This window comes from Kwoniella shandongensis, chromosome 3 (genome assembly GCF_008629635.2).
Source record: "Kwoniella shandongensis chromosome 3, complete sequence".
Lineage (NCBI taxonomy): Eukaryota > Fungi > Basidiomycota > Tremellomycetes > Tremellales > Cryptococcaceae > Kwoniella > Kwoniella shandongensis.
Genome location: NC_089289.1, coordinates 1,452,665 through 1,467,992, shown reverse-complemented (window position 1 = coordinate 1,467,992; position 15,328 = coordinate 1,452,665). Strand labels below are relative to the sequence as shown.

General features: G+C 49.4%; 6 protein-coding genes across 6 annotated transcripts; 3 read left to right on the top strand and 3 right to left on the bottom strand.

Moving 5' to 3' along the window:
* Positions 1-974: 974 nt before the first annotated feature.
* On the top strand, positions 975-3,749 carry CI109_101893 (uncharacterized protein; the record flags this gene model as incomplete). Its single annotated transcript, XM_032007884.2, has 4 exons — positions 975-1,325; positions 1,393-1,478; positions 1,541-1,854; positions 1,921-3,749. The coding sequence occupies 4 exons, from the start codon at positions 975-977 to the stop codon at positions 3,747-3,749; spliced, it is 2,580 nt and encodes an 859-aa protein (XP_031857822.2).
* Positions 3,750-4,221: 472 nt separating this feature from the next.
* Positions 4,222-5,251, bottom strand: CI109_101892 (protein translocase SEC61 complex gamma subunit, archaeal and eukaryotic; the record flags this gene model as incomplete). The annotated part of the gene is made up of 5 exons (XM_065967050.1): positions 4,222-4,234; positions 4,283-4,348; positions 4,426-4,513; positions 4,971-5,004; positions 5,189-5,251. 5 exons carry the CDS (start codon positions 5,249-5,251, stop codon positions 4,222-4,224), a joined length of 264 nt encoding a protein of 87 aa, XP_065823122.1.
* A 428-nt stretch (positions 5,252-5,679) lies between these two features.
* CI109_101891 (uncharacterized protein) lies at positions 5,680-7,145 on the bottom strand (the record flags this gene model as incomplete). The annotated part of the gene is made up of 5 exons (XM_032007882.1): positions 5,680-5,788; positions 5,868-5,996; positions 6,138-6,345; positions 6,470-6,826; positions 6,917-7,145. The coding sequence occupies 5 exons, from the start codon at positions 7,143-7,145 to the stop codon at positions 5,680-5,682; spliced, it is 1,032 nt and encodes a 343-aa protein (XP_031857820.1).
* Positions 7,146-7,670: 525 nt separating this feature from the next.
* CI109_101890 (uncharacterized protein) lies at positions 7,671-9,269 on the top strand (the record flags this gene model as incomplete). The annotated part of the gene is made up of 7 exons (XM_032007881.1): positions 7,671-7,895; positions 8,036-8,157; positions 8,345-8,605; positions 8,741-8,904; positions 8,964-8,985; positions 9,046-9,123; positions 9,182-9,269. The coding sequence occupies 7 exons, from the start codon at positions 7,671-7,673 to the stop codon at positions 9,267-9,269; spliced, it is 960 nt and encodes a 319-aa protein (XP_031857819.1).
* Positions 9,270-9,836: 567 nt separating this feature from the next.
* On the top strand, positions 9,837-14,084 carry CI109_101889 (uncharacterized protein; the record flags this gene model as incomplete). The annotated part of the gene is made up of 20 exons (XM_032007880.1): positions 9,837-9,882; positions 9,973-9,978; positions 10,064-10,085; positions 10,144-10,163; positions 10,226-10,291; positions 10,364-10,446; positions 10,518-10,658; positions 10,731-10,837; positions 10,897-10,987; positions 11,057-11,189; positions 11,246-11,343; positions 11,398-12,151; positions 12,207-12,275; positions 12,331-12,527; positions 12,590-12,847; positions 12,899-12,973; positions 13,030-13,482; positions 13,540-13,644; positions 13,708-13,869; positions 13,929-14,084. 20 exons carry the CDS (start codon positions 9,837-9,839, stop codon positions 14,082-14,084), a joined length of 3,042 nt encoding a protein of 1,013 aa, XP_031857818.1.
* Positions 14,085-14,295: 211 nt separating this feature from the next.
* On the bottom strand, positions 14,296-15,293 carry CI109_101888 (uncharacterized protein; the record flags this gene model as incomplete). Its single annotated transcript, XM_065967049.1, has 4 exons — positions 14,296-14,396; positions 14,507-14,695; positions 14,915-14,956; positions 15,173-15,293. 4 exons carry the CDS (start codon positions 15,291-15,293, stop codon positions 14,296-14,298), a joined length of 453 nt encoding a protein of 150 aa, XP_065823121.1.
* Positions 15,294-15,328: the final 35 nt, after the last annotated feature.

The window sequence follows — 15,328 nt, the reverse complement described above, 5'->3', positions numbered from 1 at the left end:
TCTCTCCGTCACAGTATGTGATATGGCGTCAAGAGATTAGATTCATTGATTGCGATTGCGATTGCGATTGCGCCATACTTCGTAGATGTCCCGCTTCTTCTCGTGTACGTGCGTCCAGAGGATCAGCTTTCACATCAACATCGGTCGTGGTAGATGTTGTGATTGACAGAAGGGTTGTCGCACATGTGCTTCACCTTCCAATCAGCTAGCGTGAGAATGACCAGACCTAGAATTAGTGCAAACGAGACACAGTAACGGTTCACCAGATCATTAAGGCGTCATCTGTGATCTTCAGGCACAGTTAGAGATATCTGGAATAGTGTGAGAGGGTTGTCTCCACCGTCGTGTTCCAGTACCTTAGTATAGCTTGGAGACGTCTGAGACTGCATCGTGTGTTGTGTGTCTATATGCAGTGTCTTGGCTTGACAGAAAAGTGAGAAAGCGAGAAAGCCGGAAAGGACCGATTGCGGCTGATGACAGTTTTGGTAATCATTTTCCCTGAAGTCCCACGTTATCTTTTCGGCAAATTACCCTGAAACGCACGGTTGAAATCGTGTCGACATATGGCGTGATCCGGTTTTTCATCTCTTCATTTGCGATTCTCTTCAACTTACATTTTTTTTTATGCTGCGTTTCGATGGCGACAACGGTTGTGTTGGTATGCTGATACACCACACCAAGGCAAGATTCAATCTCGTTACAATCTTCTTTTGGGAATGACGTACCCTTGCTTGTCCTGTCGTGCTAAGACTATTCTTCGTTATTTTTGGGATTCACAATCATGTCATATCATATCGCTTGTCCAGTCGCTACGGTGATTGAATCGCTCTTCTTTGTGGAGACAGACGCCACATCAGTTCTTTTGATTGCACAATCACTCGAGAGAAGAAGGAAGACGTGCTTACTGATCTGCAATACGGGACAATTACCCTCTCCTCTCTTCTCTTGATCAGTCACCTCAAAGAAAAAAAAAGATGGTAGATATAAGTTCAATCATTTGGAATCGAAAAGGAAAATCCGTAGATCGATCCCCTCCTTCTCCTACTCAGCAATCGCAAAACGATAATTCCAGTTTGGATCCCATTCGTATTCACGACCACGAACACGGATCTGAACCTTCTTCCTCTTCGTCATCTACCACAATTCATCCGGAGCCGGTCACGAAGCGCTCGAAGCAGTCATATCCCGTCACCATGTCGCCATCAGCCGACAAGCAGTCACTAAAGTCTCGCGTCAAGAACTACTTTGGCCATCCCGAAGACGCACCCCAGACCATCTCGGTCGCAGGTTGGGCCAAGACCAAGTCTCCCTCCGTGGGACCTGCAGTGAGTAGTAGTGGCAAAGCTGGTATACGTCCCATGCGACCGTTGCTGACGACGATTCCTGTAATAGATCAGAGCCTACTTCTTCTCCTTGTTCCCGTTCATCCAATGGGCACCCCGATACAACCTCACATGGTTGTTCGGTGATCTCGTCGCGTAAGTCAACACTTTCTGTCCAGGTGAAAGGCAATCGTTCTGACGTATCACTCCACTCGCAGCGGTATCACCGTCGGATTGGTCCTTGTCCCTCAGTCTTTGTCATACGCCAAAATCGCTCTTCTTCAACCTGAATACGGTCTCTACTCTTCTTTCATTGGTGTCTTGACCTACGCCTTCTTCGCTACGTCCAAGGATGTCTCGATCGGTCCTGTCGCTGTCATGTCTCTCGAGACAGGTAACATTATCGCCGACGTTCAGGAGAAATACGGCAAGCTGTACAGCGCCCCGGAAATTGCCACTGCTTTGGCGTTTATCTGTGGTTTCATCGTTCTTGGTATTGGATTGTTGAGACTCGGATGGTTGGTTGAGTTCAGTGAGTCAACCTATGTACGGTTGTGGACGATCGCACGCACCTGACTAACCACTACTTGCTCCGCAGTCCCTCAACCCGCTGTCTCTGGTTTTATGACCGGTTCCGCTCTTAACATTGCCGCTGGTCAAATGCCTGCTCTTCTCGGTACATCCAAGTTGTTCAACACTCGTGCGGCTACCTACAAGGTCATCATCAACACCCTCAAGCACCTGCCTCAGGCCAATCTTGATGCTGCATTCGGTGTGACCGCCCTGGCCTTGCTCTATTTCATCAAATGGGGATTCGGCTGGGTTCAAACGAAATACCCCAAGTATGCTCGAGCGGCATTCTTCGGTCAATGTCTCCGACACGCCTTTGTCATCATCATCTACACCATCATCTCTTGGAGAGTTAACATCCACCAGAAGAAGCCTCGAATCTCACTTGTCGGCCTCGTACCTTCCGGTCTTCAACACGTAGGACAACCACGAATCGACGGTGAATTGCTCAGTGCCATCGCCCCTCACATTCCCGTCGCCACCATCATCTTGTTGCTCGAGCACATCTCCATCTCGAAATCTTTCGGTCGATTGAACGGTTACAAGATCAACCCTAACCAGGAGCTCATCGCCATCGGTGTCAACAACACCATCGGTACACTGTTCTCTGCATACCCCTCCACTGGTTCTTTCTCTCGATCCGCTCTCAAGTCCAAGGCTGGTGTACGAACCCCCGCTGCCGGTATCGCCACTGGTGTCGTCGTCATCGTTGCTCTCTACGCCGTCGCCCCAGCTTTCTACTGGATTCCCAACGCGGCTCTGTCGGCATTGATCATCCACGCCGTGGCGGACTTGGTCGCTTCGCCCAAACACTCGTACGCTTTCTGGCGAGTCTCTCCTCTCGAATACATCATCTTCGTCGGTGCTGTTCTCTGGTCAGTCTTCTACACCATCGAGTCTGGTATCTACTGGTCTCTTGCCACTTCCATTGTTCTTCTCTTGGTCCGAATCGCCCGACCCAAGGGTCACTTCCTTGGTCGAGTCCGAATCAGGCCCGAAAGCGTCGAGTCCGGCCACCAGATTCGAGATGTCTATGTGCCCCTCGAGACGAGCGAGAGTCGAGATGTTGACGTTGAGGCTCCTCCTCCCGGTGTTGTCATCTACCGATTCGAGGAGTCGTTCCTCTACCCCAACGCTTCTTACATCAACGACTTGCTTCTCGACCGAATCAGGGAGACCACTCGACGAGGAAAGGACTTTACCGGTATCTCAGCGGGTGATCGACCATGGAACGACCCCGGACCCAAACCCAAGGAGGCTCATGCGATTTTCGAAGCTGAAAAGGCTAAGCCTTTGCTCCGAGCTGTCATCCTTGATTTTACTGCCGTTGCCAACCTCGATACTACCGGTGTTCAAAACTTGATCGACACACGAGTTGGAGCCGAGAAATGGGCCGATGGACCTGTCGAATTCCACTTCTGTGGTATTCTCTCACCCTGGATCCGACGAGCTTTGATCGCTGGAGGTTTCGGAACCGGTAACATCCGAGCTGGTACAGCTCTCGAAGTCGCTCCTGCTGTTATTGAGAACCTCGAGAATGCCGCTTCTCCTAGCGTTGACCGTGAGAGACACAGGAACGACGAAGAGGCATTCGGTTTCGCTTCGGTTGCCAACCAGAGCGGCGAGGGTTCCAATTCGCCACAATCATATGACGAGGAGAAGGCTTCAACAGGTCGACAATCAGACTCTGATTATCGAAACGAGCCCAGACTCAACAAGGACGGTACACAGACATACGACAGAAGAGGCAGCGGAAGTTCGTCCCCTACCATCCATCTCTTGGATAGATCCACTCCCTTCTTCCACTTTGATCTGCAAGATGCTCTCAATTCGCTCAACCTCGAAGAGGGCAAGTGAGGAGGGGAAGCGGTCAAGGGAAGTCTTTTTGGGTTTTTTTCCTGTTGTCTTTGTTCTTGGATTCGGGTTTATATGTCGTCGATCATTAGTCAAGTCAATGTCAATCAGTCAGCTAGCATGGTAGTAGTAATAATAGTAGTCGTAGTAGTTAGCGCAATCAAAAATCATCAATCGAGTAGTTTACGGATCATATGATGAAAATGCAATGAATTGTAATGTCACAAGTCGAACTTTCAATGCAGGGCACACAGAGAGCGCAACATGCTGCTGATATGGAAAGGGGGGGGGGGATGTGTCGATCGTTGTGATGCTTGGCTTGGTGAGACAGCTGTCAACCAGGTCGACGTGGAATCGACACCTAAAGGTCCCGACCCCCACTATGACCGTCGCCTCGTACATCAGGATATAATGCAATGCATTCACAACCACATTTTACAAGTCGCCTTAACTCGATCCTACCAATTACGAAGGTCTATGCTCCACCGCTGTGAAAGCAAAGTTATTGTCAGCTCACATCTGTGTGACCCGCCCACCCTGAAAGTACAGGATAAGGCGCATGGAATAATAAAGGAGGTGATACGTACACCAAGATGTTGTTACTGTATCGGCCGAACGAAAGATTGTTAGTAATTGAACCACTTGCTTCGTGATGAACAAGGTAGGGGGGATCACTCACATAGGGATGTGGATGAGCTTGACGAAGAATCCAATGAAACCCATGACTGCGAAACCGACCGCGACAGCTCGACAAAGTTGGATGTATTCTGCGGGTCGCTCGAGGTTAGCACTTCATTCTGTGATTGTTCTCGATTTCTCAAAGCGCATGCCATCCGATCCCCATCCAAGCCAGATTCGAACGTAGAGAAGACTGTGACGCCCCGTCCAAGCAATCCCCGCTCCGCATGTTCCACCTCCTCCTCCCTTCCGCATATCATGGTTACAAGTGTCAAGTGACAAGGTAAACCCCATCTCGACACAGTTTTTCTCTGGTGCTCCATACCCGCCTCAATAATACGCGCTCTTTGCACTCCAATGGGAAGAAGCACCCGGAGGGGGAACACATCATGTCCCCCTGATCCCCACTGTAGCACGCGATGCAACTCGCAAACTCCCCCTACTTTCATTCCTCGGCTCGTCCCCCGTTCAAGCTCATGATCAAAGCCATTGACGCGCCAGAATACAATCCCACATCTCGACTTCGAAGTGGATGGCGACACTAACCTTGTTTAGAAGGTTTCGTACATCGGTTGACAAACTGCACAATCATAGGATATCAGCATCAATTCCTTTCTCGACGACGACAGTAGAAAGTGATATGGAGAAGTTGATACAGGTCCATCTTCCCCGCTCCCCACTAGGCGAGGTCAAGTGACCAGATCTAGAGAGGGAGGTGGGCGAAGGCGAAGGGTTTGGAAGGGATGGAGTGTAGCTCGACTCACCTGAGTACCCTCCTTCACGAACTGTTGGGGGATTTCAGCGAATTCTGTGAATCGTTCAGACATTTTGACTCGGATTAGAGGGATGAGGTGAGATGAGGGTGTTGAAGATGTGAAGATGTGAAGGGAATGATATAGAATGAGCTAAGGTCAGATAGAGATTGACAGGTTATTTCAATCACGAGCAACAGCACGAGTAGTAGTAACCGGATTCAGTATAGACAGATGCGCTGGAAGGTGTGTAAAACGGAACCAGACCAACGCGCGCCTAACTTTGAACCAAACGGTGATGGGCATGTTATTGTAATTCAAATAGGGTCTTCTGCTTCGGTCATTGCATTGCATTGCATTGCATTGCATGCATGAGAAGTATGTGATGATGCATGCTTGCTTATCTTGCTCTATGATGACCCAAATGTATATAGATGCCTACTCGTTTGTCCAAATAAACGTTTTTCCTTTTGTCTGTCCGCTCAACTGCGCGACTAGGCTACCTACGCCTTCACTCCAGTCCACATGGTCGCGATACCACCGGTGAAATCTGTCCAAGCGCCACCTTTACCCTCTCTCATCTGTCCAGTCTGGAAGCCCGCTTCTTGCACACTAAGCACACAAAGGATGATTGGCATCAGTACCGAAGAATTATGAGGTAAGTCATAGGGAAGGCACGCGGGCCACTTACAGTCTGGCGAAGTCGGGTTGGGAAGGGAATCTCTCGATGGATTCGACGAGGTATTGGTACGAGTCTGCATCTCCGGCGAGGATCTTGCCCATGATAGGAATGAAGGAGAAGGAATATTGTCGGTAGACCCTGAAGAGGAGGATCGTCAGCGATCAGTCTCACCATCTCTTGTTTTGCGTGCCGTGTCAATAAATAACTTGGATTCGCCATATGTCACGGACGATATTCATCCATGCTTGGTGAATGTAATAATGACTAAACCACACTCACTCTCTGAAAAGCGGGTTCGAGACCTTTCCAAATTCCAAAACACCGATCTTCCCACCGGGCTTCAACACTCTGTAAGCCTCTGAAAGCACCGCCGGGAGAGAGGTACAGTTTCGAATACCAAAGGCGATCGTGTAGAGATCAATCGAGTTGTCGGCGATGTGTGAGGGGAGGGATTGGGCGTTACCGTGCGTGAAGGAGATTTGAGGGGCTGCGTGGCGAGGTTTGGTCAGCTCTACATCGAAATGAGACGGGACACAATGAATGATAGTGCGATCGATACATGACCAGATGGCGGTGAAGGTGTAGGTTTCGAAGATCACGCCTCAACTCACTGTTGTAGTACAAGGTCTTTGCGACTCTCTTCCTGCCCTCGTTCAACATCCCTTCATTCAGATCGACAATCTCCACCTCAACATCCCTACACGCAAACTTCTCCCTCGCTCTGTCCAAAATTCTCAGAGCGATATCACCAGTACCTCCTGCCACGTCGAGAACCTTGAACGGCGCTGGAGTAGTAGCAGATGATGAGGAGGCGGAAGCGGAAGAGGATTGATTCTGGTGGAGAGATGGGGGTAATCGAGGGACGAGGGTGGAGACGAAGGAATCTTTCCATAATCGGTGAATACCGAGTGACATGGAATCGTTCATCAGGTCGTAGCTAGATGCGACAGAGCTGAATACGCCGCCGACTAATCACGTTGTACAACGACCAAAACGTTGTCAGCGATGTAACGAGTCTTAAGTCCTCGCTCTGTGTGATGAGGGGAAGTCGAACTCACCCAAAGTCTCCTTCTGCTCCTCTAGGACTTCTCGGAACCCAAAATGAGTCGTCTTCTTCGCTCCGGCAGATGTAGAATCCCCCGGCGTCAGCGGTGATTGGCTGGAAGAGCTCGCATTGTTGTTGTTGACAGCGTTAAGAGCGACGTTAGTCGTTGAGAAGCATCGAGATCGGGGAAAGTTGGCATTGGCCAAGCTCCGAAGTCGGAGTAATCGAGTTGGGGCAGTCATCGGATACGTGATGGTCGATAATCAATCAGATCGTGGTGTAGACGTATACCACTTGTTTGTGTATGGTTTTGGACTTGTTACACGATAGCTTTGAATGGCAATAACGATGACGAAGGTGAGATTGATATACGGTGGATTGAAAAAAGTTGGTTTTGGTCCGAGATGTGGATGTGAGCGCAGAGTTAGGGGTGTTTCAGGGACAATAGAGTAAACTACGGTGAGTCTACGCGGCAAGTACAAGTCAAATACCGTTATTATGACCATTAACCATCCCATTCACTCACAAAGCATATTTGCATCCTCTCTACACTTGTTTCTTTCCGCCTTTTACATAGATATAGAATCGTAGATCACACTTACACATACATATTCTGACCACTCTTCTTTTCCTGACGAATCGTTTCGTCGACTCAACGTTCGTAACGTGTGGAGATTTTCATCGGCTTATCTCTCTGTGCACCCTTTCGCGCCACTATCATCGCCAACCATTTTACGACCCCCCTCGACCAAGTATAACGAACAGCAATGATCCCCTCACCGCGATCGACCATTCTCCTGTTCATTGCCACTCAAATCCTTTCCTTCGCACCTCAAGCGACTGCCTCACCTTCTTATCAAGATTCAGAGCGCGACCATGTTATTTCTGCGCCAGTGGAGCGAACAGAGGTGTTGGGTTCAGCGACTGGGCTGAGAAAGAGGGCCGATACGGCGTATACCAATCCTGCCGACAATGGAGGATACATGTTGACGGTGAGTGGCGTCCTTAAATCACTGTACTCAAACGTTGTTTCGGTGTGGTGTGGTGGCGAAGAGATCAAAGACCCAAGACCACGCCAAGAACAACACAAGTTGAATCGAAACGCTAACTACCCGCCGATCGGACGTTGTAGATCGTCAACGGGACATATCCAGCTGGACTGGGTGAACCTCTCAATGTTATCCTCTCTGCAGAATCAGATGCGTTGGTGCTCAAACAGAGTGTTGATAATGGTGGTTTCTTAAATTACATGCTGTACGTATCCTCGGCCGCCCTCGTCGGCAGACATGGTTTACGATTCGAGTGCCTAGCTGATTACTCTCCCTCTTTATAAATCATCAATCGCCCATTGCACAACATCCCCCTCAACTTCTGTTCACCCTCACCCTTCTAATTATTCCCTCGTCGCCCATACCGACCCACCAATTTCTACTCCTTGCAGTACCGCTGGATTGGGCGAAGAGTGTCTCGGCCAGCATCTCGGTTCAGACCAATCCGCCAACCTAGGCGATGGTAAAGGGAACGTCACCGAAGTCGAAGAACTGCGATACAACTATGGCGATCCTTATATCGGGACATGCCAGGAGACATTCCAGGGTGGACTGCATTTGAGGTATTGGATTCAGAACAATACAGGAGCGTATTTCATGGCTGTTTCTGTGGAGAAGAGTTTGACGGAGGGTCATGATATCGTACGAGATGGGTGAGTGGTCGGTTCTCTTCCCGTCTGCGCGCCGACAGTTGTCTATGCTTGGGAAAGCAGTCACTGTAGTATAGATCATCATTATCGCCCCAACAGTGTCGTCGGGACATGGCTGATAGTGTATTTCGCCTCTAGTTACAACATTGGTCGAGACCAGTTGGTCGCCAACCTCACTGGTAAAGCTGTCGAAACGAGAAACATTACGAACCAAACGACTTTTTCAGGCTCTGGATCATACAAGAACTACACATACCAGACAGACGTCAAGTACGTCTCGGGACTACTCAAGAACTCGAGCGGTGAGTGAAATCATGTGTCGAGGCGTGCAGATCACTGACAAAGACGCTTGATCGCACAGACGACATTAATCACTTCTATACGTAAGTCTGACGCTCGATGTCAAAGCCTGCAGATCACTAACCCCCGTCATCGTATTTCAGTGTCGAGCAGAATGGGTATCCCGCTATTGACGGTCTCGTTGCCGTTCTCACAGTCAAGATCACCGATAAGCCGAAATCGTAAGTCAGCCCGAGGCGCCTTTTCCGCGAATGGCTGATTCATCTCTACTCTCCACAGGAGTTCTGCTCTCACCACTCTTGCGCGAATGCCGGTCGTCGCGCTCATTGGGCCTCTTCTGATCGCGAGTGTCGTCGCCCTCTTCTAAATCAATGACAATCTCTTTTCTCCATACTCTAGCATAGCGACGTATTATAGATGGTGTTTCTCATTCCTCATTCCCGACAAGACTATTTCCCTTCCTTCCACCCACATTTCTCTATTGTCCAGTCCGCAATCAACCTATATCATAGTACCTGTAGTGTAGCAATTCGAATAGACTTTTCCTCCTCTGTAGACCGGGACATTCGCCCTCGATATCGATGATGTGCTACGATGACTCGAGCCGTGTATGCATTGATGTGTGTCATGCTGTGATCCCGTATGTACGGTGAAACGTCATTCATAGAGAAGGTTAAATTCCGCCACTCCGTCTCCAATTTCAGGGTAAATCAATAGCAATAATCGGTAGTAGTCAGTCAGCGTGGAGGCGACAACTCACTCACTCACTTTGTATCATCAACCTTCTCATCAAATACTTTCTTCTACTCTCCCTTTGTATATCACGTAGAGCTCTCTCCAGCGATACGAAGCAAGAGAGCATCAATCATCCGTATCCAGTCTAGTTCATCACTTATAGTAGACTTTCCCAGAAGAACATATCCCCTCGTTCAACATGGCCGCCCCGATGCAGGTCGACGAAGCCGTCCCCGGCGATTCTAGTGAGTCATCAATTGCATCAATCGTGCATAGTCGTGTTAGCAGCAACAGAAATGTATGCTGACATGTGCTCGGTTCGCTTTGCTTCGCAGTTGATGGTGAGCTACCTGCTTGTGTTCATTGGGCCATAGCCTTGGAGGAGAGTCCAAAAGCTGATTAATAACACTTGATCGTGATATTTAGAGGGTTTATACTCTCGTCAACTGTACGTTTGCTTTCTCTCTCACCGTTGATGGTAGGCAAAACTGACCTCTTTTCCACAGCTATGTCCTTGGTCATGAAGGTGAGCTGCTCTTCTCATGTTCTCTATCCTGTAGCCAGATAGCTCACACTGTCTTCCCGTAGCGATGAAGAAAATGGCAACTTCCAACGTTCTTATCGTCGGTATGAAAGGACTAGGTGTTGAGATTGGTAAGCTTGCGATCTCAAATACACCGATTGTTGAGTGAAGCTTATTGTTACCACTTTTGTCAATCCTCATAGCCAAGAACGTCGCTTTGGCCGGTGTCAAGACCGTTACAATTTATGATCCTGCCCCTGTTGAAATTGCAGACCTCGGTACTCAGGTGAGCTGGAGACCTTAACTTTGGGTTTCGGATGGTGCTGGTCAGAGCTCACTCTATTTGTATTCTTTCAGTTCTTCCTCCGAGAAGAAGATGTAGGCAAGCCTCGAGCTCAGGTCACTGCTCCTCGGTTGGCGGAGTTGAACTCCTATGTTCCCGTTAAGATCTTGGAAGGATCAGGAGAAATCACACCAGAAATGGTCGCACCATACCAGGTGAGTCGTCTCTACACCTTTGACAAGGGTGTTTTCGAGAATAAATGTGTATTGACGAGTACTCGATAACAGGTCGTCGTCCTTACCAATGCGACTACTGCGAAGCAAGTGGAGATTGACGAGTACGCAAGGAGCAAAGGAATCTACTTCATCGCTGCTGATGTCAGAGGTCTTTTCGGGTAAGTTGTCTACTTGTTCGCTTCACAGGACAATCGACTGACACAGGTTGGTCACGCAGTTCTGTATTCAATGACTTCGGCTCGGACTTTGCTTGCGTTGACCCTACGGGAGAGAACCCTCAAACGGGAATGATCGTTGAGGTTGACGAGGTGAGCAGTTTTGTTACAGTCCTGCTCGATGTGGTGTATCACTGCTGAATGTACAATGTCACATCGCAGGACGAGGAGGGTATGGTGACATGTTTGGACGAGACAAGACATGGCTTGGAAGACGGAGACTATGTCACCTTCTCAGAGGTGAAGGGTATGGAGGGTCTGAACGGATGCGAGCCAAGAAAGGTCACTGTTAAGGGTGAGTTGCCGAAACTGCCCAGGCTCTTTAAGATTTTCTGACTGATACCTACGCAGGACCTTACACCTTCGCCATTGGCGACACTCGAGGTCTGGGATCCTACAAGAGTGGTGGTATCTTCACCCAAGTCAAGATGCCTAAGATCCTTCATTTCGTAAGCTGGATGTTTTCTTCTTTGTGTCCTAGATTGCTGACCTCCCACCCGCAGAAATCTCTCAAAGAATCCTTACCTCAACCGGAACTCTTCATCACCGACTTCGCTAAATGGGATCGACCTGCTACTCTTCATGTCGGTTTCCAAGCCCTCTCTGCGTTTTACGGGAAGGCTGGTCACCTTCCTCGACCCCGAAATGCCTCGGACGCTGCGACTATCAACTCCCTCTCGAAGGAGATCCACGCGGCTGCCGGAGGCGAGGGTGATTTGGACGAGAAGGTCCTCGAGGCTCTCGCCTTTCAAGCTCAGGGTGACATATCTCCTATGGTCGCTGTCATCGGTGGCTTTGTTGCTCAAGAAGTCCTCAAAGCTGTTTCCGCTAAATTCCACCCTATGCAGCAAAGTATGTACTTCGACTCACTGGAGTCCCTTCCTACCGAATTACCAACCGAAGCCGACACTCAACCCATTGGCTCTCGATACGATGGTCAAATCGCTGTTTTCGGTAAGAAGTTCCAGGACAAGATTGCCAACGTCAAGCAGTTCCTCGTCGGGTCCGGTGCTATCGGTTGTGAGATGTTGAAGAACTGGAGTATGATGGGTCTCGCCACCGGTTCCGAGGGTATTATCCATGTCACAGATCTCGACACCATCGAGAAGAGTAACTTGAACAGACAGTTCTTGTTCCGAGCAAAGGATGTGGGCAAGTTCAAGGCGGAGAGTGCAGCGGCCGCTGTTGCCGAAATGAACCCGGACTTGAAGGGGAAGATTGTTGCGCACCAAGACCGAGTGGGCGCGGAGACCGAGCGTGAGTGGAGTCCACCCAAGGGGACTTCTAGCTGTGGCTTACCCTTGTCTCGCAGAACAATATGGAGATGAGTTCTTCGCCGCCATTGATGGAGTGACTAACGCTCTTGACAACGTTGCTGCTCGTAAGTTGTACTGAGCACAGGTTGTGATGTGTCGCTCATTGTCTGCCATTCTTAGGTCAATATATGGACCGACGATGTGTCTTCTACCAAAAGCCATTGCTCGAGTCTGGTACCCTCGGTACCAAGGCGAACACCCAGGTTGTCGTCCCCTTCCTCACCGAGTCATACTCCTCCTCTCAGGATCCTCCCGAGAAGTCCATCCCATCTTGTACTGTCAAGAACTTCCCGAATGCGATCGAGCACACTATCCAGGTGAGTAGCACAACTAGTCAAGGCTATGGATCAGTGCTGACGTATCCCTTTGTCACTAACAGTGGGCGCGTGAAGCATTCGACGCTCTCTTTGTGAACCCTCCCACTACTGTCAACCTCTACCTTTCCCAGCCCAACTTTGTCGAGACTACTCTCAAGTCTTCCGGTCAACACCACGACCAACTTAAACAGATTGAGAAGTACTTGGTGAAGGAGCGACCAAGATCTTTCGAGGAGTGCATCCAATGGGCGAGATTGCAGTACGAGCAGGATTACGTGAACGAGATCAAGCAGTTATTGTTCAACTTGCCCAAGGATCAGGTGAGTGTCCTCGTGTAGCAGGCAGGTGATCGATGCTGAACCATTCAACAGGTGAACTCCAACGGTCTTCCATTCTGGTCCGGTCCTAAGAGAGCTCCAGACCCGCTCAAGTTCAACATTGACAACGTGAGCTACTTTTACACGTGCCCAGCATACCTCTTTACTAATTCGCTGCTGTATAGCCTCTCGATCTGGAGTACCTGATCGCCGGTGCGAACCTCCACGCGTTCAACTACGGACTCAAGGGCGAGCGAGATCCCGCGCTGTTCCGAAAGGTTGTGGAGTCGATGAACATCCCCGATTTTGTTCCCAGGAGCGGTGTCAAGATCCAGGTCAATGAGAACGAGCCTGTTGCTCAGGATGATGACGACGAGGACGTCGACGCTATCGTTGCTTCTCTTCCTCCCCCCGCTTCGCTTGCTGGCTTCCGACTCCAGCCTGTTGACTTTGAGAAGGACGACGATTCCAATCACCACATTGACTTCATCACTGCTGCGTCCAACTTGCGAGCCGCCAACTATGCCATCACTCAGGCTGATAAGCACAAGACAAAGTTGATTGCGGGAAAGATCATCCCTGCTATTGCTACTACTACAGCCCTGGCTGTTGGTCTTGTCTGTTTGGAGCTGTACAAGGTGAGTATCAGCGTCGTAGTCGACGATGACTTGGCTGAATTTGGCATGATTACGCAGTTGATCGATGGCAAGAACAACTTGGAAGACTACAAAAACGGCTTCGTCAACCTTGCTCTTCCATTCTTCGGCTTCTCAGAGCCCATTGCTGCCGCCAAGCAAAAGGTTTGTCGTGCTGCTTAGCCCTTGTTCAATGATACCCTGCGCTGACACGTGCATGTCGTGCAGTACGGAGAGACTGAATGGACCCTTTGGGACCGATTCGAGATTGACGGTAACCCGACTCTTCAGCAATTCCTCGATTGGTTCAAGGAAAAGCACAACCTCGAGGTGCAGATGGTTTCAACAGGTGTTTCGATGATATGGTCTTCCTTCATCCCCCCGAAGAAGGTGAGTTGTTCGCCTGACCACGATTTTGCAAGTAGCTAACGCTCAAGCTTTCATCGCAGTCCGCCGAACGAATGGGCCTGAAAATGAGTGAGGTCGTCGAACTTGTCAGCAAGAAAGCGATCCCACCATGGACCAAGAACCTCTTGGTGGAGGTTATGGTCAACGACGAGAACGACGAGGATGTCGAGGTGCCTTATTGTTTGGTCAAGATCTAGTTGGTCGAGACGGATAGATGTGGTGATGTCGCGGCAGCCCGCGTAAGCAAGAGTCGAGCAGATGCAGTTATTTGATCAGTGATGCGAGTTTTTGCTTTGTTCTGTCGAGTCCATCGTGCTTCCAGTCTAAACATTGCGGTGTCCGAGCAAGTGTTGATTGTGCAGTGCAAGTGGGATCCGGATACAATATGTATTATACATGAGTCTTCGTCTATGAGTCTTCTTCTTGTCCGTCCGCTTCGCCTCCAGCTGTGCCATTCTCTTCCCCTGAAGGTTTCGCATACTTTTGTTGATATTCTTCTGATTCCCAAACTGTGGGAGACGCAAAGAAAACGAATCGTTAGCTTGATCGACTCAGATCAGATTGTAAACGTCCCAGTATCAAAACTGGTGGAAGTGGTGATGTGAAGTACGGTACTCACTTGGCTTATCAAACTTGTTACTTCCCCCAGATTCACTATTAAATTTGTTCGGGTTGGCAATACTACATTTCAAGAATCGTCCCCTCCCTTGATAACCTGGTAATTCGTTCAAGTCGAAATTATCGATAGCGTCTTGGGCGTCCGAGGCGCTTTGGAAAGTGAGGAAGGCGAAACCACGGTGTTTTGAGGCTATATCGGGGATATGATACAATGGGAGGACGTTGATAGGTTTGATTTGACCAGGTCGGTGTCAGGATGAGATATAGGATGGGTGATGCCGACAGATGAGATATTGAGGGTGAAGAGGTTGGAGGCAATTAGGAGGGAAGAAGTAAGGTCAGCGACAGGAACGAGCTATCAGACACCCATTTGATAGGGGGCCATACAAAAAGGGGAGAGATCACTGACGCTGATTTGGCTCATGAGGTAACTTGATATCCAGTATGTCACCTATCATGATTGAGAACACACATCAGTCATCCGTTGTAGATACATGAGACCAAGTTCCCCCCATGCTGCGCTTGTCCTTCGCTCGACGTTCGTCCCAAAATGGGATGAACAGTCTGCCAGCTCGTCCTAATCCTCTCTGACGATATTTGCGCCTCCCATGCTTGCTCCCATCATCTGCCTCCCGTCACAGTCTCCTGCCTTATACATTCAACTCACCAAATGTTACAAACGCCTGTAAGAGCTGTTCCTCGTTCACTTCAGGAGCTAGACCAGAGACGTATACAGTCGATTTCTTTGACGATCCAGCCGGAGCTGTATATCCAGCGTCGTTGTTCATATTTGCGTTCCGGTGTGATGTGTTGCGATGCAAGG